The sequence below is a fragment of the Alternaria metachromatica genome, assembly GCF_023757995.1.
Source record: "Alternaria metachromatica strain BMP 0045 chromosome Unknown scaffold_21, whole genome shotgun sequence".
NCBI lineage: Eukaryota > Fungi > Ascomycota > Dothideomycetes > Pleosporales > Pleosporaceae > Alternaria > Alternaria metachromatica.
Window position 1 is genome coordinate 156,348 of NW_026055512.1, and position 22,805 is coordinate 179,152.

The window sequence follows — 22,805 nt, forward strand, 5'->3', positions numbered from 1 at the left end:
ATTCAAACATCCGACGATGAACACGCTGCCGCTCATGCTCCGCGGCGCGAGTAAGATCGGTTGGTATGAGGGTAGCGGGTTCTTTGTTATTATGAGTAAGTCTGCGATCGAACACCTGATCTATTCTGCTCGTTGGCTAATAAGCAAATAGGCATCCTCAACTACAAGTGGTCGGTTACGGGTATCTACGATGTGTACGACAAGAGCATCGCGGGTGTCCTGACAACTCTGCTCGCGGCAGCAGGTGCAGCTTACTGGAAGAGTAACGATAGACCTACGGCTATTACGTTGGGTGTTGTTGCTATCCTGCAAGGACTGGGTGTGAGAAATGCGTCGTACTCGCGCTTGACATAGATGTAATGGCATGTGCGTAACAAAATCAAGATGTGTAGGAAAGACACATTATTATTACTGCTACTTCAGATCCACTACTTGAATCTGACATCGTGGGATTGTTATCGTAGACCCGTGAATCGTTAAGAAGGGACATTATGGGTATAGAACACCATGACAGCACCTGTCCAACTTTTGAACCATTAACCGTGAAGACAATCAAAGCATTACCCGTACCGTGAACGCCGTCACCTTTCCCTGCGCCATTTCCATACTAATGCGTGCTTTTTTGGCACATCATTCGTATCCTCTTACTCCTGGGCCTCCTTGTTCTTCTGGATGCTGACGGGTACGGTGCGCTTAGCGCTGCTGAGCAGACGCTCAAGGCGAGCGACGTAGTAGTCGGCGAAGCTCTTGCTGCCATCACGCTTCCACTCATCGTCAGCCAGCTGCTCGAGGCGTAGGCATGTACGGTCGACCATGTCTTCAATCTCCTCAGCCCAGTTGCTCTTCTCAGTGACGCCATCGCTCTTCAAGCTAGCGCCGTCGCTGCCGCCAACGATGGTCTTGATCGACGCGGTGCTCGTCTTCATGAGCGTAGAGGGGAAGCAAGGTGCAACCGAGTTTGTAGGCAAGTCGTCGGAAGTGAACGTCAGGTACTCTACGATGCGCGGGTTGACGGCAGGGGAACCTAAAGCTATAGGAACTGAGCCCTCAGTCACATCGATGGGGTCAAGGGTCTTACGAGCTTGTCCTGGGTCTTGCTTGTCCCTGCCGCTGTCGCTCAACACCTCGGATATGCTCGCAATATCGACTTCTTCGTCCTCGTTGATGGATGCCTCTGGTGAGTAGTTGCTGGAGCCCACATCTCCCTCGCGGTGACGGAGCTTGCGGTCATTGATCTTCAGCTGCGCGAGTCTATCGCCAACCACACTGAAGCCGCGACCGCGGGTCACAGGGAAGCGATATGAAACGGACGGAGCGGGAGAACCGAAGATGGGTGTGTTGATGGGTGGCGATGGGTAGGCGGCCTCCAGGGCGGCCTCGTTGAGCGACTCTTGGATAGGGCCCAGAATCCTGGCGACGGCAGTATAGTCCATCTCCGGGGGAGGATCAACGGGCTCGTAGGGACTGCCTACGGACTCTGTGGCTGGTGTAGGGTTCGGAACCGACGGGCCATCGGACTGAGAGTCCAGCGAAGTGACTTTGGTCGTAGTGGTGGAAGTCATGATGCTGTTGGAGTTGAGGGCTGACTTGCGAGTATTCCTGACTATATGAAGTCGTTAGTGTTGCTGAGATATTCCAGCGCTGTGATAGGCCGAGCCAGGTGAAGCAGACTTCTGGTTGCGGACGGTGATGGAGTCGGCGGAAGTGCAGGTTAGCTTACTTGTATCAGCTACTGGCGCCGGGTTATTATAGTGACGCAGTTGATTTTCTGTGACGCAGGAGGTCGACCGTGAATGTGGTCGCTGGTAGTTGTCCGGTCTGAGCGTGGGGAGTGCGGATGGTGATTGTGGAGAAGGTGCGTGCGCCTGCCCAAGTTCGAGAGCGTGGAAGCAACGAACGCGTCACGGGCAAACACAGCACCGGAGGTAGCCGCAGGACCTAGACCTTTGTATGGACATTAAGAGATGCTGGAGTTGCAAACAGTTTGTGGGGAGAAATGCGCAATTCAAAGTAATGTACTGAAAGATGCCTGCATTTGCGCTTCACCTACACCCTCCGCGGTAGATGTTCCAGACCAGCAGCACGTATTGAGCCCATACTGCGCTGTCGAATCGCTTCAATTTCGCCCGATGGCGTCCTGAACACGGAAGTGCTGGAGGGCAGATCGTGAAGTGCGACGCCAGACGTGTCCGCCGGCCCACTGTTCGGCTCACCCAAGCCCTCGTTGTTCCTCTTCGTCTCCTTCTTGGAAGCGTACCACGACGGGAGATTGTAATACGCTCCGCACAGGAAGATGCCGATCCACAACACCAGCTCGGTGCCATAGATGACCAGACCCAGGACGTCAAGTTTGGGCTGGAAGACGACTGACACCAAGGAGAAGAGATCTCCCAGGGCATCAATACCGACAAAGATGAAGGATATGCCACGAACGGTCCGGTGAACGTAGACATCCACATAATGTCTCAGGACACCAGCAGCAAGCAGAGCGGCCGAAGCAACAGCCATGAGGATACTGGGCCAATGCAGTCCTTCTGACTTGGCATGTTGAATGGCGAAGATGAGACCAGCTTGAATGCCGCCCATGAGGCACGCTACAGGGACGACAACTGCGAGCGAGCGGAGAACGGACCAACTCTTTGGGGTGTTAGGCGCCGTACTCATACTCGAGCTGTTGATGGTACCACTTACCTTCTCATAGTAGTAACACTGAATCCACGTCACCAGGCTCAGTACGGTAAGAATCTGAGGCTGTATGCGAAGAGCAATGTTGTAATCTTCAGCAATGTTGTAAACGCCAAGGGGAACCCCAGCCCACGCCCACAGCATCATCATGGTCGGCTGGAGTCCAGTAGCATTATGCCTTCGATAGTTGATAACGATTTGTGGGATGAGCTAGACCACGCTCTTAGCTGAGCTCCCCAACGACAGTGGTGGGAGACTTGGGTACCTGAATGGACCAACACACCTTTTCTGGTCAGCACGGTTGAGTTCGCGATCATGAAGAATACGTACTGCTCCCAGCGTTCCTAGTACATTCGCAGCCACCGGTACATCCATAATCAGACGGTGATAGCCGGGATGTGGAGGATGCGTTTGTGATGTTCAAATGCGAATCTCCTGCACGCTCCACTGCGCGTCCACAACCTCCATCTTATCTACGCGCCAAGAGCAATTCGAAAGCAACAACATGTCTGCAATCGCGCTACGAAGTCACGGATGCACGAGAATTACGAACTCCGATGCCGACGCATAACCCGCAGATGTACCGCCGTCAACGGCGAAGGCGCGATGACGCACGACATGGTTGACCCTGGAACGCGTGCATACCGCCGAGGTCCGATCATGGAAGAGCTTAGAAATCACCAGTTGCTCGCCGCGACATATCACAACCACCACTGAGCTTCCAGACAGCAGAAGATGGCGCAGGAACCGAATGAGAAAGATGAAGGCCAGGATATCGCGGGAAGGCCTGGGTACAAGAAGCTGGCGAATGGCATTATACTCGGTCCAGATGGCAAGCCGTAAGTACCGTCAACTCTCGAATGCGCCGGAAGACATACGCGCTGGACGAGAATCAACTCTACGAACGGGACGCATGCTAATACTGGGGCCCCTACTATAGATGCCGAGCCTGCAACGACCTAACCTCCCTCATGGCCATGTCAGGCAAAATGCCTAAAAAGCGCACACCGGCCGCCGCTCCTCCCACGACCACACTCTCCCTCCCCGCCGACTGCCCACCCGACGTCGAAGCCCTCGGCCGCTCCTCGTGGACCCTCCTCCACTCCATAACCGGCGCATACCCCACGAATCCCTCTCCCCAACTCCAATCCGAAACCAAATCCTTCCTCACCACGTTTGGCAAGTTGTACCCATGCTGGGTGTGCGCCGAAGATTTCCAGAAGTGGATGCAGAAGAACACACCGAGAGTCAGCTCGAGGAGCGAGTTTGGAGAGTGGATGTGCGAGGCGCATAATGCTGTGAATGAGAAGCTGGGGAAGGAGCAGTTTGATTGTAAGAAGTGGGAGGAGAGGTGGAGGACGGGGTGGAAGGATGGGAGATGTGATTTCTAGCGTCAGGAGATAAGGGAGGTTGAGGAATATGGTGTATGATTATGTGTATATGAAGATACTGGGTAGGCGATCTGTTGCATAGCGAAGGACACCACTCTGTACGGATACGAATTAAACACGGGCATTGGGCGGCGTTCAAGGGCACAACAACTCCACACTACAAGCAAGATCTAGAGATTAGAAGAATGGATACGACATGGCTCTATACTCGGCTTCCAACGCGACGCTTACTGCCCCTCATCTCCAACACTGGTCCGCTACCAGTCCATTCGGTCTCGACCGCACCAAGCGTACTTAGATAACGACACTCTGGTACAAAATCAGACTATGAAATCACAACATGTAATACAGCACAGCACACGCGACCATTCGCATCTCATACACACAACCGCTTCCGTCGAAGTCCCGTACACATCTTCACAAATGCCTCCACCAGCCCTCAACCCCAGCAAAACCAGTCAACAACCTCAGCATGTCGGTCGCCGCCATGGCCGGTGGTGCAATAGCAAGTAAACACAAATCCGACTCCGCATCTTCTCCCGCCAACTCCTCCACAAACATCGACCGTAACTCCGCCATCGCCCTCTCCATACTCCTCTTCCTCATTCTCGTGGCTATAGGATGGTACATCCGCCTGCACTTCGCACATAAACGACAAGCCGATCTAGAGCGCCAGTCACAAACGCAATTGGGCAGTGGAAACTTTGAGGTCAACCCAGTAACGGGAAGAGTGGCGTGGAGCCGGCAGTGTAGTTCATGTGGGCATGGTAGCCAAGATACGAGGAGGAGCAGAGCGGCGAGTTTGTTGAAGCTGAAATCCGTGGTGGCGAGGAAGGATTCTGTTGCTGGGTCTTCATCTTCATCGACCAGTGCCACGACGCCAACCTCTCTATACAATAGCGGAGATGTTGAGAAGAGGAAATGGCCCGGACTAGCTCAGTGGCGGGCGCACGACTCGCGGTCTACAACACTAGGCCCCAATGCCTTCGCTATACACGAGAATACGCTTCCGTTGACGTCGACAGAGCGTCCTTCACGCACACACTCCCGGCGGCAATCTCTCAGAGGCTCTTTCGATCCACTTCCACTGCACAACCCCATCTACCCCGTTCCAGCACGTCGGCGCAGTTCCTCGCTCTCATATGATGCATATGATAAGCGGTGGTGGAACGAAGTTGCTCGACGCGGCTCAACAACGAGTCCAACGCGGCGGTCGTCTGTGTTGGAAGCGGTGACGGAGCCGGAGGGCAGGAGTCATCTAGATGAGTCGCGGGGAATGAGTGGAAGTAGTACAGCAAGTGCGCATGCGTCTTGGAAGGGGAGTAGATGTGAGTCGGTTATCTATGATTGGACGAGGCCCACGGATACGCAGGTACAGGCGGGAGGTGAGATGAACTTTCAAGGCGTGATCTGGGATGGACAACAGCGTAGTAGGAGAGGTACGAAAGAGGAAGAGAGGATTCAGCGTATGGATTGGGCGTTGAAGATGTAGCATACTTTCCCAAACAAAGCACTCACATTCATGGGCACATGCAAAGTCAACATCTGCAATTGCAAATAAGCAATTCATTTCTGCCTTTTCCTATCTTACGAACTGTGGCTATAGGAGATTCTTTCTTTCTTGAGAGAGCGCGAATTCGAAGCGACATCTCCTCGTATGCTTTCCTACCGTCACTTGGCTAACATCATGTCTCGCTGCGAATCCAAATTACAGGATGATTGTAGACCCTTCCTCGAATATGGTAGTGAGCTCAGACCAGCTAGCTGTGGACAAGTTGCGGAAATCGACTCGATCGTGGTATCTTGTGTATATCTCGCATTTGAGGGGGGAAACGTGGACAAGTTTATCGCATAATCTCCTGGTAGATGAGGACTATTGGAAGTTAGCAGAGGTTCAGGGCACACGTATAATCTTTGACTTACGCTTCAGCTGCTCCTTTGTCAGGTTGTCCTTGTTCTTGTCAAAGTCGAAGAACTCCTCTGGAATTGGGTCGGCGGTCGGCTCGTCATCTGGGTCGTGGTACGGTTCAAGGTACGGGTGCTTGAGCGCATCCTCGACCGTAATACGCTTGACCGGGTTGAAAGCGAGTAACCGCTCAAGTAGGTCAAGCGCCAGGTCGTTGGTCTTGGGGAACATGGCCTTCCACGGGATCTTCTTCTTGAAGGGCAGCGATCGGATGTATTCGCGAGCTCGGCGGGACTTGATACCGTAGTAGTCTTCCATGGTGGGTGTGCCGAGCACATCGAGAATCAACGTAAGCTGGTGGTGGTCTGATGATTGTTAGTAACAGTTCCGACAACAGTACTGGCACAACACTTACAGTCCTTTCCTGGGAACAGAGGCTTTCCGCTAAGCATCTCTGCTAGAATGCATCCTACACTCCATACATCGATGGCCTTTGTGTACTCCTTGAAGGTAAGCATAATCTCGGGCGCACGGTACCATCGCGTTGCAACGTATTCCGTCATGAAACCCGAGTTGTCTTCGGTCGAGGCGGCTGATCGAGCCAGACCGAAATCGCAGACCTTGAGATCGCAGTTGGCGTTGAGGAGCAAGTTGGAAGGCTTGAGATCGCGGTGCAGAACGTTCGCGGAGTGCATGGCCTTTAGCGCGCGCAGGGTCTGGTAGATGAAGTACTGGCAATGGTCGTCCGAAAGCTCCTGGGTGCGAATGACGCGGTGCATGTCGGTCTCCATGAGTTCCTGGTAGGATTAGTAACTACGCATATCACTGAATGTTAGAGTTACAAACCTGGATCAGGTACACTTCGGTGAAGGTCTCGTAGTTCCGAGGCTTCTGGATGTCGAGAATGGAGATGATGTTCTCGTGGTTGAAGTAGCGGAGTAGCTTCATCTCTCGCAGTGTTCTCAGACAGAACATGGAGTGGTCAAAGGGCGTGATCTTCTTGATGGCGACCTTCTGGCCTGACGGCTTGTGTAATGCGGAGCTGTCGCGTGGTTAGCAGCAGACTGGCTGGTACTGACAGGTGAAGCCTACCAAACAACACCGTATGCGCCCTCTCCGACGACATCTTGGATATCGTACTGCTCTGAGACATTGAAAGAGATCTTTCTAGAGCTGCCACTCCCCGCTGGAGGCATGTTGGCGGTTGTTGTGGTTGGGACGCGCTGATGCGCAGTGAATTGGGTCAATTGAGCTGGGCTCAGTGATTGCGGGGTCGCGATTGCTGGATAGTCGGCAGGTGAAGAGCTGAAGAGGCGAAATGAGGATGCGTCTGCGGTGGTTCAAGTAGAATCTACAAATGCGCTGGTCAGCTTTGGGTCCTAGAAGGCTATATGGCAAGCATTGTTCGCAGAACAGCAGGCGTGTCTTGCGCGCGCTGGTGAAACGGCACTGTGTCAGACACTGAACCAGCCCCACGTGCTGTGCCCTTTGAGCCGCAAAAGGTGTTCATGGCGGCAACGCGCACGTCAGAATACAAAGAACGACATGTGCTATGCGCCCCCGCCTATGCATCCGCTCGTATCGTTTGACTTACCACAGAAGTGATTGTTGGACAGTCGAGACCTGTGCAGGGCCTGGTTCAGCGAGGCGTGTACTTGGTCGTGCCTGATGGAGGCGCTCGTCTTTAGCCGTTTAATGACGCTGGCTACCGAGAGATGTCGTCGACCAACCGATTGGAGCTGGAGCGGCTGCGCTTCGGAGCTTCTCGAGGATGCTGGGGTGATGCCCGCGCAAGGTGGAGAGGGAATGAGGCGGTGACAGAAAGGAGACGGATAAGGTGGGGGCAGGGTCTGTTGTACCGCCAAGTCAGTCCCAGATGCGCGATCTCAACGTGGGAGCGGGAGGGAACGTGGCGACGTACCGTAGCCCGTGGCTTCTTCCGTCGGCGTTCCAAGGTTGTGAAGGACGTGTCTTCACAGAAGCAGATGTTGCGGAGAGCACAGGGAAGGTGCGATGGCGTGTGTTTGTTGCTGCGGCGGGCGCGCCTTCCAAGTGGGATGGATGGCGGGGTCAAGCTGCTCAGCGCCAAATGCTCAGGTACGCTCTATTGCGACAATACAATACACGACAATACGAAGCGGCAAGGACGAATGCGCGTGAGACTCACTGCTTAACAATAACAGCAGCATGCACCGCTTATGGACTGCAAATATACCTCCCCCAGGTGGCAGTCTCCGTTTGGTGTCCGCGACGGCCGCCGCCATTCATGGATACTTTGGGCTAACCGCCGACGTGATCCAGCCATTGTGTGAGCTGCGCGAGTCACATCCTGTGATTACTGCGATATGCACGAGAGCCATCTCAAACATTCGAGAATCGTTTCGCTAGCAGGATCTACCACTACTTCATGACCGCGTGCAGGACATCCCACGGGGTCCTGGGGAGTTGCTTTTTCTGCTTTCCCCGCATCTGCCCAATGCCAGTTCTCGGTCGCTGCCTTTTCCATCACCACATGCGCCTCTTGCTGCAGGGTGGCTGCCTGTCATTCACCTCGTCGCTGAAGCTCAAGGCTCGGATCCTGTAGGGCCATGGCTGAAACTGGCTAGTTGCAGGGGCCTAGTTCCACATCTGCAACGGCTATACTTAGCAGACCCATTATGAGACCAGCCTCACCATGGCGGGTGCATCCTCTCCGAACCCATTGGTTCGCGCGCGTTCTCTCCAACTCAACCACCACCAACCGTCCTATTCTTACCTTTCCAATGGTCTGGCACAAGACTTTTTGACTGTCTTGTCATTGCGCTGTACGCGCCACGCATCTGCGCCGGCATTTTCTTGGGGTCCGATTGGAAGGGAGATGCCTCACTGGCCCGGCACCCGTCGACATCATAGCTGTTTGACTTCGAAGCATCTGAGACTTCCAGAAGCTGTTTCAAATGGCCGCCGAGCCTTGCTAACAGGATTGAGGCCTCAACTTACCCGCTTCAGGGTCTAAAATGACAGCTTCTGTCATCACCACGGTCCAGATGTTTCCACTGTCCTCCGTGGTCACCGTGGTCACCGTGCTACAAAGCTGGTGGTGGCATGTCGTAGCTCCCAACACCATGCTTCTGGAACGGGCGACGGACAAAGATGCCAGGTCCCGTCAGGCCGTGATGAGGGCCTCGTCGTGCAAGGCGCAGCTTGTATCCCCGTCATTGACCAACGTGCTGGTGGTCATTCGAACGGTTGTGCTGACATGTGCAACAGGCACAAGGCCCAGACAAGGCGATCTACACGGCACCACAGCTTGATGACCACCAGCGACAAAGCAGTCTTCAAAACGTAAAATTGGGTATGGATTGCGCATCGCTAACGCTATCAGAAATCGTAGCCATGCGTCGTTCGTATCGTAAATCATCACGCCAGTACTCCATATGTTCCCAGACTCCGAAAAGAGCAGCCCTTCATCGTGTACCGTTCTGTCGCTATGCCTTCGAACCCCTCAACCAAGCCGGCAGTCATGCCGAAGATAGTGAGCCCATGGGAGGATATTGTGTCCCTTGTTGTTCGACTCGGGGTGCGCATGTGCACCATTGCTCTTTGGGGGTGTTGTCCATGACGCCGGCGACGTGTTTACCACAGCCCCACCATGTGGTCTTGTCTGAGGCGATGTTAGCCGTGCCCGTACCAACAGAATGGTGGTAGGTGACCTACTGCAGGAGTCGCAGGAAGCCTTCTTGCACATCGTGAATGTGTAGTATGTTATGGATATCGAGTATATGTGGCGATGCCGATGATGTGCCGATGAAGGTATGCCGAACGCAAGAGGAAGTATGCCGAAACCTTTTCGTGGAGTCCGGTAGCGTATAGCGTGGTATAACAGTAGTCTCGAAATGCGTATCTTGGTTGAAAGAGATCTGGAATGCACTCCGTCCGCTCAGCAACCCACCGAGACCCTTATATACACCTACCTTCCTCCGCAATCCCACATACCCTCCTCGCCGAACCCCCCTACACACGGCGAACACACTACCTCACTGCGGTGAGGCATGATAAATCCCCTCGGGCTCTAGTTCACCAATCCCACCCCAGAAGACTGGGTCTCTGCCTCACCTGCCCGCGATCTGATTGGCTGCTTAGTGATTTGTCCGAACTATAGTCGGCGACCACATTCGGCGAAGTACCACTTTAACGCCAGACGCCTTTTTTCGCTGCGCACGCGGGTTTAGTGCGCGGGAGCGGCGTGTGTTAGAACCTATAGTACAGGTCCGTTGCCGAGCCATGCACATGGTGAGGATCGGAGAGGAGTTTTTGGGGTCGGTGTGCCGGGACTGGGTATCCCCGTGGAGTGGGCATGCGGAGGGTCAGTGTGGGTTTTTGGCCGTAATGGAAGCGTAGTGCATTGGGTAGGCGTGTTGTCTTGATGGTACGGCGGTCGGTTGGCGCATGTGGATACATGCGTATTTGAGATTCACGATGGTAGCTAGGAACAAGTGCATTCGGTATGATGAGGTGGCTGAAGCCTTCTTCTCGTGTGGACCTGAAGATACGCAGGTTCGAGAAATCGTACGATTGTCCAGAGGCACGGTACAGTCGGAAGCTATAGGACAGGGGAATTCTCTTTAGCTCATGCATAAGATGGGATATTCGTTACGAAGAATGGAAATTGTTGTGCAGACTCGTAATTACTAAACAAAATCGCGATCTACAACAGTGTACACTACCGGAACTTTTGCTTTGCATGATCCGAAACGCCTCCGCTAGACAAATGCTTCTAGGTCTACAAGTCGATCATCGCGCTGCAGCTGTAGCCGGCGGCATCTACTTCGCCGACCAGCTTCGTTACGAGATGCCGAAGTCCGCTTTTGACAACACACAGCTAGACTCTTGGGACTTAATCAAAAGTAATCTTAGTAGCTGCCTTGGAGTCTCCAGTGTCTTTGTAGAAGGCGCCGTATGCACCGTGCTCCTTCTTCTTGACAGTTGTACCGAACTTCATCAGCTCTTCGGGTACAGGCTGGTTTGCTGCCTTGAGAACGTTGATCAAACTAATAATAGAGTTAGTTGACTGGAACAATGTACGCAAATGCAAGGAGTACTCACGATCCGGAGAGTGCTTTGTCGTGTTCCGTGAAGAGCGTGATCGCCAAACCCTCCTTTCCGGCACGACCCGTTCTACCAATCCTGTGAACGTAGTCCTCCGCCGTCAAAGGGAACGTGACATTGATGACGAGTTTCACCGCGGGAATGTCGAGACCTCGTGCAGCAACATCCGTCGCCACGAGAAGGGGCACATGGCCTTCCTTGAACGCCGCCAGTGAGGCGCTGCGCCTTTCTTGGCTCAGGTCGCCGTGGATGCCACCCACGCGGAAGCCCTGTCTGCGGATGAAATCCTCGATGCGCATTGCTTCCTTCTTGTACAGACAGAAGACGAGGATACGATCGTCCTTGTTCTTGCCAGATTGATACTGTCTAAGTAGCTGCAGCAGACGCTGCTCTTTGCCGCGGGGATCAACAACCTCGACAAGCTGCTTGATGCGCACATTGGCGCGGAGCTCACCAGACTGGTTGTCGCCGATTGTGATCCTGACCGGCGAGTTCATGAAGGTGGACGCAAGATCCCGGACGGAGGGCGGCCACGTAGCAGTGAACATGAGGGTCTGGCGCTTTTTGGGCGTCTGCGAGATGATTTGCCGAATTGCTTCTTCGAAACCCTTATCAAGCATGCGGTCGGCTTCGTCAAGTACTACGTACTCGGCTTTGCTGAGATCTGCGGAGCCATCGCCAATGAGGTCGTTTAGGCGACCGGGTGTAGCGACCACAATGTGCGCCTTCTTGCAAGCAGCAACCTGAGGGTCTTTCGGCACGCCGCCGTACACGCAGACTACAGACAGTCCAGCCGGTGTCGCCAACGCTACCAACTGGTCGTAGATCTGAACAGCCAGCTCACGCGTAGGTGAGACAATGACAGCCTTGACACCCTTTCGCTCGTTCTTGGGCAGCGCTGCGATGTAGCGCACACATGGTACACCAAACGCGAGCGTCTTGCCGGAACCTGTCTCAGCAACACCAACCATGTCTCTGCCTGAGAGCAAGTATGGCCACACGGCTGCTTGTATAGGTGTAGGGGCGCTAAACTTGGCGAAGAAGGCGCGTTGCGCATCGTCGACCGGGAGGTACTTGAAGTTCAGGATGGGGCGGAGCTTGCGAGCGGCAGGTTTGGGGTCTTGGATGGCCATTGTGTTCTTGGCGAGGAAGGCATCGACCTCCGACTGGGAAAGCTGGGTCAGCTCTTTGCTCTCCACATAGTCTCCCGATTCGACGGTGGCTGCGCTCGTTGTGGTTTCGACCGGTGCTGGCTTGGAGGAGGGAACGGGCTCTGTAGCTTCGCCCTTGGCCAATGCCTTCGCGCGCTTCTTCTCTGCCTTTCGCGCAGCCTTCTCTGCCGTCTTGATGGCTTCCTCGTTCTCTTCCGCAGGCTCGTCTGAATCGGCACCCGCGGCAGCCTTCAGCGCTTTTTTCGCTTCCTTAGCCGCCTTCTTTGCTTTCTTCGCCGCCTTGCGCTCGGCCTTTGACAGTTTCGATTCGTCTTCCGAGTCCTCTACAGCCTGCGCATCGCCATTCGTCTCAGTCGCATCCACCTCAGCGGTCTTGCTGAGCTTCTTGCTCTTGTCCTTCTTGCTCTTCTTCCTTGAAAGTTCGGGAGTGGTGGTCGCGCCGTCTTCAGCGACGACGTCAGAGATCGGTCTTTTCCCCATCTTGTTGGCGGGCAATGCTTCGTGTGGAGAAGTTGAGAAGGATGGCGGAAAAATCACTTTTTCGTCGGCGGTCGGTATCACCACTATCGATAAGTCCGGAACTAGTCCCAAAGCGTTCAACGCGATCCTGCGCCAGCAAATCTCGCGTGTTCGATGCTTCTCACGTCCCTGCGCGTCCACGAAGTGCTATGTGAAGGTTTTAGTCATTGTACGCAAAAGTCGTTAATTCGAGACCTTTTGCGCTTCCTACGTGAAGGCTTTTCGCGTTTTCGCGCTAGTCGAAACCTTTTCACGTTCTCCCTCACCACAGTGAGCCATGACCAGAACCACTAAACAACGGGGACCACTTATTCTGAGACTTGATGCGCGATCATGGCGGACGTGACAGTGCTGAGATGCTGGCCAGCCTGCGTCGATGCAATCGATTGGTCTTCCGACGGCATCATTGCATTAGCGTCGGATGAGCGCGTAGAGCTGCTTGTGAGTACCTTTCTGTGCAGATACTTACACGAGACCTTTTTGTTAATGATTGCGTAGTTCCCGAACACTGTTGACTTCGAGCGAGACCAAGTCCTGCCGCAATGGCAGCATGTACCTCTCAAGGTACCCTTGTTCTCGACCGATGAGCTCCCACTCAAAGAACCTGCGCCAACATCCAACTACTCGGTCGGCGAAGAGATCTCTAACAGCGCTCCCATTAGCATCGCGTGGTCTCCGCCCGGCATTGCTAAACATCGAAAATGCGCGCTTGCTGCTCTTACCGCAAATCTGACGCTTTCCCTCTGGTCAGCAGCAGAAGGCAAGCCAGAGGATGAGACAAGTTGGGCCCGACGATTGATCATCAACGATGCACTCGTTGACCACTTCGGAGACTGGGACGACGAACCTAGCTACGTGGTGCACGATTCAAAAGAACGACTGCGGTCAAGAGGCCGCATTCGAGCGTTCGCCTGGGCACCCGCTATGCCTTGCTCAGAAACGCCTGGTGTCGTCGGTACTCACTTGGTGTACGGTCCGCACATGTTAGCAGTCTCTGATGATGACAACCACCTCGTGTTTCTGAAGATCGAAACACCGACGTCCTCACTGGGAGCTGAGCCGGACTGGAGGGCTGAGGTACTAACACATCAGTCTTTCGCACTGTCCTCGGAGACGGTCTTCCCACAACCTGATATTTTCGAAGACATGATTAAACAGCAAAGGTACATATCGCATATCGCCTGGAGTCCTTGGATCATCTGCAACGAATCTTATCGTTCCGTACTGGTATACGCTACGAATGAAGACGTACGGGCGCGGACCATCACGTATGACCACGGGCAAATGAACCTGGAGCACGAAGTCGTCTACGCAGGCTACGAAATGAGGTATGATGGCCCGATGAAATGGTTTCACCGAGTCGAAGACGGAGACAGACTAAAGCTTGCCCTCTTCACAAACACGGGACTAGTATATCTAACGGTATCCGCTCTTGACGCTTCCATCATCGAAAGGAGTACGCATGATCTGGACGGGCGATGGGATCCGGTCTCAGGCCTTGTTTGGGATACGACTGGCGCCACAACTCCCCGTCTCCATATAAGCTCTCTGTTGTCGACCCTTCACAGTCCGACTGCTATTCTTGAGCAGACTTCTGATGGGCTCAAAGGTCTTGATGCCCCAGAATGGCGGGAGAGAATCGGAAATAACCTGGCACTGTTTAGTGTGAAGAATGGACTCAAAGGCAATAGCAGGGCCAAGGTATGGGGTCTCGCGAGATCTCCGCTGGGCGACTTCATTGCGGCATGCAACAGCGTACATCCTTCCGATATGATCGAGTACGGTATTCCGGCTGACCGTAGTGGCGCCGTGGCTATCAGCTCTTTGCGACCTGGCAGCCGTTCACGGGACATCTTTCCAAAAGAGAACGTAACCGCAGAAGGAATAATGTACAGTCTCAAGAAGTTGGCAGAAGAACTTGTCGAGGACCCTGACGACATACCCGCATTCGCGGATGAGATGGTTTCAAAGCTAGTCGAGACTTACACAGCTCTTCCTGTCAGTGAGATGAGCGCGACCACATCAATAGCGTACCCCACTGTCAACGATCTCGATTCGTTGATCAAGGGATTCAAGTCGAATGCTTTCCTTGAATCATCTACACTGAAGGATCGCTACACCATCCTTGTGTCTGAAGCCTACAAGACGCAGATCAACAAGGAGCTACCGAAGACTCTGATTGCGTATCGTCTCGCTGTGGCCTTGCAACAACTTCCTTCATCTTTATCGGATACGCCTTTCAGCGCAGAAATTCGCACGCATCACAAGCAACTCGTCACACTCATCAACATGGTCATGGGCTATGACGATACATCCGAGTCCTTGCCCGCAGACAAAAATTCGGAGCAGGAAAGCGCATCAACAGTTGGTACCGGTACGCATGGCAACAGCATTCCGACGAATCAAGGTCCAGCAGTCCCAGTAGCAGATACTTGCGATTTCTGCTCCGCATTCATACCGTTCGCAGACCCACGGTCAGCAACTTGCACCAACGGACATTTGTTTCCTAGATGTGGCCTCACTTTTCTGGCTATCCAAGCGCCCGGCATCACGAAGTACTGTGGTATATGCAGCACTCCGTTTCTAAGCGACGAGTTCATCATGGCCCAAGAAGACGCGGAACGCAATAAAGGCGCCGCCACTGGAGACAACACGGTCATGACAGGCGTGATAAGAGACGGATCGGTATCAGAGGGAGAACAGGAGAGCAGTGGTTCATTGAACAAGGTGGATGAAGAGGGTTCTAGTGACCAAGAAGGAGACGAGCAAGCCATGGCTGTGGAGCAAGAAAGCAACGATTCTGACGGTGAAGATCATGAGTACGAACGAAGGGAGTTGCCCATCACGCTGGCACGGGTACTGTTCCTTGCCTGCGATGCCTGCATCTACTGCGGTGGCAAATTTATTGGTTGACCAATACAGAACCAACGTCAAGATCCGGCCCAAAAGTTTCGTGTACCTGCGTTCGTAGTAGCCCAAATATGCCCTCTCAGACTCCCATCTTCACACAAACACACTCTGTCCATTGAGACGATCTGGCTAGATATGACACAACAGCCCAACTAAACTAACCCACAGGTTGCATCGCCAAAAGGATCAAGACGCTGATGTCTCTTATCGCGGGACGTAAAAGGGCATAAGGCCCGAATACGACATGTACCCACGGCCCGGATCCCTTGGCAATCCATCCGCACAAACGACGCAACTCCACTTTTCTCCCGAGGCAAGCCCTGGCACCTTCTCGAAGCCAGGCTAGACCAACCGCACAAGTCTCTCACGCCCCCGCGCGACCCGGCGACCAACCGCACAATGTACGCAAAATAAGTGGGAGCCAATAGCACAAAACGCGTGGTTGCGGCTAAACTTTACCAACGGAGCGAATCGACCACTGAGACCAAAGCTTACAGTCAACAATGCCACAAACGCAGTGGGATGCGGGGCAAACCTCTTGAAGCACATGAACGGGAGCCGCCGCTGACGGCGTTGCCGCAGGGAAGAGGTGGCATCAAGAGCCCTGCGTTTGGCCGCTTTACCGCACAAGTCGCGCATGCTGAGGGTATATAAGAAGTCGGTTGCTGGCCCTATGCTGCTTACTCCTACATCACAACAATCAAGTCATCTTACAAGCCAACTCACTCTTCAACCATACCAACCTTTTTCCCACAAACCAACAACCCATCTTCAACCATCGAAATGAAGGGTAACTGCGGCTGTGCTTCTGGTGCCTGCAACTGCGGCTCTAGCTGCACTTGCGATGGCTGCCCCGTACGTTGTACCATGGCTTCCTTGTGAACGCAATGCTAACTGTTCTCCAGGGCAAATAAGTCATTCAATCCTCGGATTGATGGCGTGTGATGAACACGATACTGTGGGTGCCATCGCATCGATTCCATGTAGGCATACACACTGACACTCTACAGATGACCTTACAAGTCCTGTACTATATGGTGCCCACGAAGAAATGCGTCACGGGTGGATCTTGAGTGGCGTGCGATGATGAGGGGATGAGGGAAGTTCGGCGGCTCAAGAGATACCACATATGACAATCAATCACTTCACAACAATACACGTGTACCATGTGATACTGCCCTTGGTGAACATCTTGTCATTGTTGCTAATTTCGCGAGTATTTCCGAGCCATGTAATCAATCCAGTCAAAATTCAACGTTCCATCCTATCCACAGCAAACTGTGGCATTCTCCTGCATACGATCCTCGCCCCCGCTGCTCACGTTGAAGCTCTCCCACCCAAAGATGAAGTATCCAAGATACGCACCGATGAAGATGCAGATGATAAAGTACCCATTGTAATACATCGCCAGCAACATGACGAAATAAGCCACAGCAAATGCGCCCATGTGCAATGCCGCTCTAACCCCCTGTTGTAGGACGCTCGGCCGGAACTTGGTCGTCGTCGCAGCCATGGCGCCGCAAGCAGCCGGCGATGTTGTAGCAGCAGGATGCTTAGTCGTGCTGTCGTTGGCGTTCGATGAGGAGGAGGAAAAGGAGCCGATCCCCGAGGATGCGAGTGTCTTGGAGTGTTGCTGGACGATGTAGCGATCGTATTCTTTAGCTGCGCGCCGCAGAAACTCGAGGAGGATGACAAGGAGGATTACGCCGATGCAGGAGCCGGCGAACATGGCTTTGGAGCGTACATGCCACGATTCCGCGATGAAACATGTGTCTATAACGTTCCAATTCCACAGCATCTGCGGGACGGGTTGTTAGCTGAGACTTCCTTTCTCCTCACTGCGAGAGAAGATGGGATAGAACTTACACTAATTTTGCATCCGCCCATCATATCGGCCATATCATCCATGCCACCCATTCCGCCTGACGAAGTAGCCATTGGCGCCATGCCGGTAGCAGTCGACGCCATAGGCATGCCCGACATAGCCATACCGGTGCTCGTCGGAGCCATCGACATTTCCATATCCATAGACATGATTGCTTGTACCTGCATAGAAAGGTAGTGAGAAAGAAGTCCAAAGTTATATCGCAGCGACTGCAATCAAAGCACGGCCTACCAAAAATTTGTTGGAAACGAAACAGCGCAAGTGAATGAATATGAGTGGTGTGAGAAGTAGGGTTGAGCAAGTTATGAGCAGATTTTCCCCTGCGTGACCTTGAATGGAAGCGGCAACCACCCCAAATGATTCACACTTCAAACGCGGAGATTTTGACGAACAAAGAAGTTTGAAACTGAAGTGAAGTCCGCCACTAAGAATATTTCCGGAGAGTGAACGTGGAATCGCGGCGTTTATATCGCTTTCTTGTGGTGCAAGCTCCTATTTAGGGAGTGCCAGGCCCGGAACCCTTCTCGCACCCGTTCCCACGCGGTACCCGAACTTTTGCACACCTCGCCACCGCATGCCAGTATTGATCAAAGACTGCCATTCATAATCTCAGCCTACCATACCACGAGATGGATCGGTAACAGACCTGCTGGCCCATGTTTCGATAGTCGAAGAGACTCCAAGAGCAAGGGCGGGCCGCAGAGCGCTATGCTGGAATAGGTTTAGACGGTAAGCGAGGTGAGAAGGTTTCCAAGGTTTTGAGCAGATTTCGCGCCTTCATCCGCATCCTGCGCAATCATGACAAGACGATACTGCGCGGCAGGTGTTGAGGCGCGGAATAATGTTGGATAGCATGCAGGTCGTGGTTGTTTGTTGGTGATGCGAGGGGAACGGGCCGCTTATGTTGCATGTGTTGGGAGTGCAGCTTACAGGCAGAGCGCTCTTTAGCCAACGTGCGATAGATGAATTGTTATTGCAAGCGCAGTGGGAAGCCGTGAAGTCGTGTCCCGGGGTTTTGGTTGCGGGACTCGAAAGGCGAATGAGATCAGGGTCAAGGCAGGCTGGATGAACATGCGATGCTGCATGTTGGATGCAACGACAGATCGATCGTTGAACAGAGCGTGGGTATACGTGTCGTTGTAACAATATTCTGAGCTTCCCAACATTGCGAGATGCTTGTCTTTGAGACATCGGTTGGAGAGCGACCATGAATTTGGGCCAATGGGCTTACGTGCATCGCCCGGCGTTGAAGTAGTTGGCTGGGTAAACATGTGCTGACGGTGTTGGTACAACAGTACATCAGCCGATGACGTTTCAAGGCTTGCAGGTATACTCTTGCTGTTATTTGTTGATGCCACCCAGGTGGTCTCAGACGTATCGCATGTTTGTTGCATTTTCCGCACGACATATATGCTCAACCCGATGCGATGTCATATCAAAGCCAGTGACTCCCAATGTGGTCCAGGTCCGTAGTAACCTTGAGCAGCCGTCAACCCATCACACTCATGGCATCCATACCGTGTCCGGATTTCCTGCCACGGTCGTCGTCCAAGCGGACTCGCTCGCCCTCACTGTGCCGCATAGACCACATAGATTTGCTGAGGATATGCATGAATAGGAAGTAAGAGCCGGACCCGTTGATGTATGAACACAGGCGCCCTAAAGTTGCGACCAAATCGAGCGAAGCGGGGAGACAAATGGCAAGAGCTTTCGCAACCTGTTGTTCTGAGCGTACTGACCTGTCTGTATGCGTGCCCTGGCGCCCGAGAAGATTCGAATCGTTGGTGGAGGCTGTAACTGTTTCATCCTACCCTTTGCCATCGCCGGCAATAACAAACGCCATCATGCGTAGAATAGGATAGCCGCCACATCTGCGCACACCACGAAACGCAGTATGACGAGCCGGATGCAGACGCAATGAAGATGGCTTCACATATAACTTCTAGCAAGCTTTAGCCGTTGCATGGGTGATCGCACGTACAGGAAGTGGCATGTGTACCTAGGTATTGCCAGACTTGATGACGGGTCATTGTCGCGAGTCGTGTTGTCGGGTTGATCTGTCGGGTCATTGTGTCGGACGTTTTCCAACACCAACAATGACGCGCACCTAGCGCGATCCGCGACTAGCAAGCCCCGAGGCTAGAGCAGCGGGGTGCATGACGATGCGGATGCGGCGTGGGGTGCGGCTCAGCAATCCTCTGGTGGAAACCTGACCGCAGCGGACATGAAAACACTGCCCTCAAGCCAGGGCGCCTTCTCAAAGGCAGTGCAGGAAGCAGGAAGCAAGGCTATGCGCGACCTGTCAAACGTAATGTAACGGCCTTCCAGGACAAGGTCTTATGTCTTGCAGTCCAGCGCTGCTCGTCATCGGCACATACAACGCTCCGAGGATTGGGCATTCTAGGTTTGACGCCGCCGTACATATCCATCTTGTCTGTTTTCTTGGGTTCCAAGAACGCTCCTCGTCGAGCTTCTATTTGCATCGTATTGTTTTCTTCTTTTCGTTTACCATGCGTTCTCCAATCGACTTTGTGAAGGATATCAATAACGGCCGGTATCGAGAGAGCATCGATAGCGATGACTACCCTTTAGCACAACCCAGGAGAGAAACTGAGCAATCACCAACGAATGGTCCTACTGCTCTTCCGTCGCTGCCAGAACCATACTCGGCTTTTTCGGTGAACCGCAGGAGGTTCATTCTAGGCGTCGTTACAGCGGCGGGCTTCTTTGGACCACTATGCGGAGCTGTTTACTTGCCTTCTCTGAAGATCTTCGAGAAGATATTCAATGCATCGGAGACTGCGGTAAACGGTACAGTCTCAATGTATATGATGGTGTTCGCCATTGCCGTAAGTCATCTGTACCGGCATCTCGAAATGTAAAACTAAGATTGCGTAGCCTCTCTTCGGTGCTGCTGCCTCAGACCTAGGCGGAAGGAAAACAGTGTACATGGTCGGACTCGGCAGTTTCCTCGTCGCGAACACCCTACTTGCTGTGCTGCCACCACATATTGCGGAGCTGTACATTCTCCGTGTCTTCCAGGCATTCGGATCATGTATCGTCTTCTCTGTCGGAGCCGGTACCGTTGCTGATATCACGGAGCCTGCCAAACGTGGAACCGCTTTAGCATGGTTTTTGATGGGACCCCAGCTTGGCCCTGTCCTTGGTCCGCTTATTGGAGGTGCACTCGCGGACGAGAGTAGATGGCGATGGATATTCGGTTTCCTCTCGATCGCAAGTTTCCCGGTATATATCCTTATCGTCTTCTGTACGCCAGAGACACTGCGATCGCTGGTAGGCAACGGCGCACCTGTCGCAAATCAGCCTTGGTTTTCGATACCCAAGTTCCGGACACAGCCTTGTACAGACTCGAGGGCTCCAAAAGCTCCCCGTCCAACGCCTCGAAAGTTCCTGCATCTTCTCAAATACCCTCCACATTTGATCGTTTCCTTCAACGGAGCATTCCAGTTTGCTGGATTGTATGCCATTTTCATCTCTTTTGCCACCATTTGGCAGGAGGGTTACGGTTGGACGGCAGCAGAGACTGGGTATGCCTATATATGTCCTGGTATTGCGATGTTCGTTGCTTCGATGGTCGTCGGTCGACTTTCCGACTGGATGCGGAAGAGGGCTCTTGCGAAGAGCTCTACTGGCAAGGTTGCACCTGAGCGAAGAATTACCATCCAGATCTTTGGCTTCGTGATCGCTGCGGCTGGAAAGATTATGTTCGGCTGGTTTGCGCTCGCTCACTTTCACCCCGCAGCGGTCCTCTTCTGTACGGCTTTGGCTGCAATCGGCATGTCTATCATCTTCGTCACCAGCACATCCTTCCAGACTGAGTGCGACCCTGGCCAGGCGGCTAGTCTAGTGGCTTTGGCAGGATTCATGCGCAACATGGCTGCCGCGATCTCCTCACTGATCATGGCCAGCATTTTGGATGCAATGGGTTGGGGTTGGGCGTTCACCGGTCTGGGAATCATAGATCTCCTTTGCATACCAGGAATCATCCTGATCATTTTCCGTGGTCCGAAGTTTCGACAGGAGTTGGAACGCGGGCAGCAGCCAAAGAAATAAGTGGCTGGGTAGCAGACCTCGCGTGGACCGGATATGGACTTATGCTGCCTGTATTGACAGCTACGAGCGACGACTTGTCTTCAAGCATAGCGCGGCGTTAGTGAACGTTTTACTTTGTTTATTAGCATGAAACTATGGGCTGCGGAATTGAATCCATATTGAGGTAAAAGGCAGTGACGACGCGTGCGTTGGAAGAAGGCGAATGTAGATGCGATGAAGAGATCGATGTTCTAGAATAACCTCGGAAGCCGCTAGAAGGGCGAGTTTGGCCGATCATCGCAACTTCGACATTCACGACCAATTTGTCAGCAGCACTCGCCATCCATGTAGGTATAAGAGCAAGCAGTCTCGCAGCGATGACATCACTTCATCAGCGAAATCTATCGCGCACAACTTCATCGTGGCGTTCAGAGCAAGTTTACGCAAAATGACCAATTTCAAGGTTGACATTGTTAGCGACACCGTATGCCGTAAGTCTTTATAAACAACGCATCGCATGCTATATATTCGATACTAATCAAGTCGCAGCATGGTGCTACGTAGGCAAAAAGCGCTTGGAAAAGGGTATCGCCGCTTACAAGGCCAAACACCCTGACTCAAATGACTCTTTCGAAACCAGCTGGTATCCCTTCTATCTGAACCCTGATGCGCCAAAGAGTGCCGACAAGCAACAACTGTACGAATCCAAGTTCGGCAAAGAGCGCACAGCGATGATGCAAGAGCGACTCTCACAGATCGGCAAAGACGAGGGAATCAACTTCAAGTACGGCGGCAAGACTGGAAACACACGCGATTCGCACCGACTTGTGCAACTTGGAAAGACTAAGGGCCCGCAGATGCAGACTCGCGTAATCGAGGAGCTCTTCGCTGCGTACTTTGAGAATGAGAAGGACATTACCACTCAAGAGATCCTTACTGAGGCAGGAATCAAGGCTGGACTTGATGAGAAAGAGATCAAGGATTGGCTGGAGTCAGGCAAAGGAGGACCTGAAGTTGACAAGGAAGTCCAGCAGGCGCGCCGACAACAGATTACAGGCGTTCCCAACTTTACCATTAACGATCAGTTTGAGATCGGAGGTGCGCAGGAACCGGAGGCTTTTGTCCAGCTATTTGAGAGGTTGAAGAGGCAAGAGGGCAGCAGTTAGGTGGTTTGATGTATAAGAACCATGTTAGCG

General features: G+C 53.2%; 10 protein-coding genes across 10 annotated transcripts; 5 read left to right on the forward strand and 5 right to left on the reverse strand.

The window, feature by feature from the left end:
- Positions 1-16: 16 nt before the first annotated feature.
- Positions 17-354, forward strand: J4E83_007935 (uncharacterized protein; the record flags this gene model as incomplete). Its single annotated transcript, XM_049334833.1, has 2 exons — positions 17-95; positions 152-354. 2 exons carry the CDS (start codon positions 17-19, stop codon positions 352-354), a joined length of 282 nt encoding a protein of 93 aa, XP_049185984.1.
- Positions 355-644: 290 nt separating this feature from the next.
- On the reverse strand, positions 645-1,562 carry J4E83_007936 (uncharacterized protein; the record flags this gene model as incomplete). Its single annotated transcript, XM_049334834.1, has 1 exon — positions 645-1,562. One exon carries the CDS (start codon positions 1,560-1,562, stop codon positions 645-647), a length of 918 nt encoding a protein of 305 aa, XP_049185985.1.
- A 484-nt stretch (positions 1,563-2,046) lies between these two features.
- Positions 2,047-3,060, reverse strand: J4E83_007937 (uncharacterized protein; the record flags this gene model as incomplete). The annotated part of the gene is made up of 3 exons (XM_049334835.1): positions 2,047-2,895; positions 2,951-2,968; positions 3,016-3,060. The coding sequence occupies 3 exons, from the start codon at positions 3,058-3,060 to the stop codon at positions 2,047-2,049; spliced, it is 912 nt and encodes a 303-aa protein (XP_049185986.1).
- A 360-nt stretch (positions 3,061-3,420) lies between these two features.
- J4E83_007938 (uncharacterized protein) lies at positions 3,421-4,076 on the forward strand (the record flags this gene model as incomplete). The annotated part of the gene is made up of 2 exons (XM_049334836.1): positions 3,421-3,524; positions 3,626-4,076. 2 exons carry the CDS (start codon positions 3,421-3,423, stop codon positions 4,074-4,076), a joined length of 555 nt encoding a protein of 184 aa, XP_049185987.1.
- Positions 4,077-5,920: 1,844 nt separating this feature from the next.
- Positions 5,921-7,178, reverse strand: J4E83_007939 (uncharacterized protein; the record flags this gene model as incomplete). Its single annotated transcript, XM_049334837.1, has 5 exons — positions 5,921-5,949; positions 6,000-6,347; positions 6,398-6,779; positions 6,829-7,024; positions 7,075-7,178. The coding sequence occupies 5 exons, from the start codon at positions 7,176-7,178 to the stop codon at positions 5,921-5,923; spliced, it is 1,059 nt and encodes a 352-aa protein (XP_049185988.1).
- Positions 7,179-10,858: 3,680 nt separating this feature from the next.
- Positions 10,859-12,722, reverse strand: DBP3 (RNA-dependent ATPase; the record flags this gene model as incomplete). Its single annotated transcript, XM_049334838.1, has 2 exons — positions 10,859-11,012; positions 11,068-12,722. The coding sequence occupies 2 exons, from the start codon at positions 12,720-12,722 to the stop codon at positions 10,859-10,861; spliced, it is 1,809 nt and encodes a 602-aa protein (XP_049185989.1).
- Positions 12,723-13,094: 372 nt separating this feature from the next.
- J4E83_007941 (uncharacterized protein) lies at positions 13,095-15,674 on the forward strand (the record flags this gene model as incomplete). The annotated part of the gene is made up of 3 exons (XM_049334839.1): positions 13,095-13,202; positions 13,260-15,079; positions 15,350-15,674. 3 exons carry the CDS (start codon positions 13,095-13,097, stop codon positions 15,672-15,674), a joined length of 2,253 nt encoding a protein of 750 aa, XP_049185990.1.
- A 1,261-nt stretch (positions 15,675-16,935) lies between these two features.
- On the reverse strand, positions 16,936-17,609 carry J4E83_007942 (uncharacterized protein; the record flags this gene model as incomplete). Its single annotated transcript, XM_049334840.1, has 2 exons — positions 16,936-17,469; positions 17,538-17,609. 2 exons carry the CDS (start codon positions 17,607-17,609, stop codon positions 16,936-16,938), a joined length of 606 nt encoding a protein of 201 aa, XP_049185991.1.
- Positions 17,610-20,378: 2,769 nt separating this feature from the next.
- Positions 20,379-21,630, forward strand: J4E83_007943 (uncharacterized protein; the record flags this gene model as incomplete). Its single annotated transcript, XM_049334841.1, has 2 exons — positions 20,379-20,405; positions 20,455-21,630. The coding sequence occupies 2 exons, from the start codon at positions 20,379-20,381 to the stop codon at positions 21,628-21,630; spliced, it is 1,203 nt and encodes a 400-aa protein (XP_049185992.1).
- A 427-nt stretch (positions 21,631-22,057) lies between these two features.
- Positions 22,058-22,775, forward strand: J4E83_007944 (uncharacterized protein; the record flags this gene model as incomplete). Its single annotated transcript, XM_049334842.1, has 2 exons — positions 22,058-22,100; positions 22,159-22,775. 2 exons carry the CDS (start codon positions 22,058-22,060, stop codon positions 22,773-22,775), a joined length of 660 nt encoding a protein of 219 aa, XP_049185993.1.
- Positions 22,776-22,805: the final 30 nt, after the last annotated feature.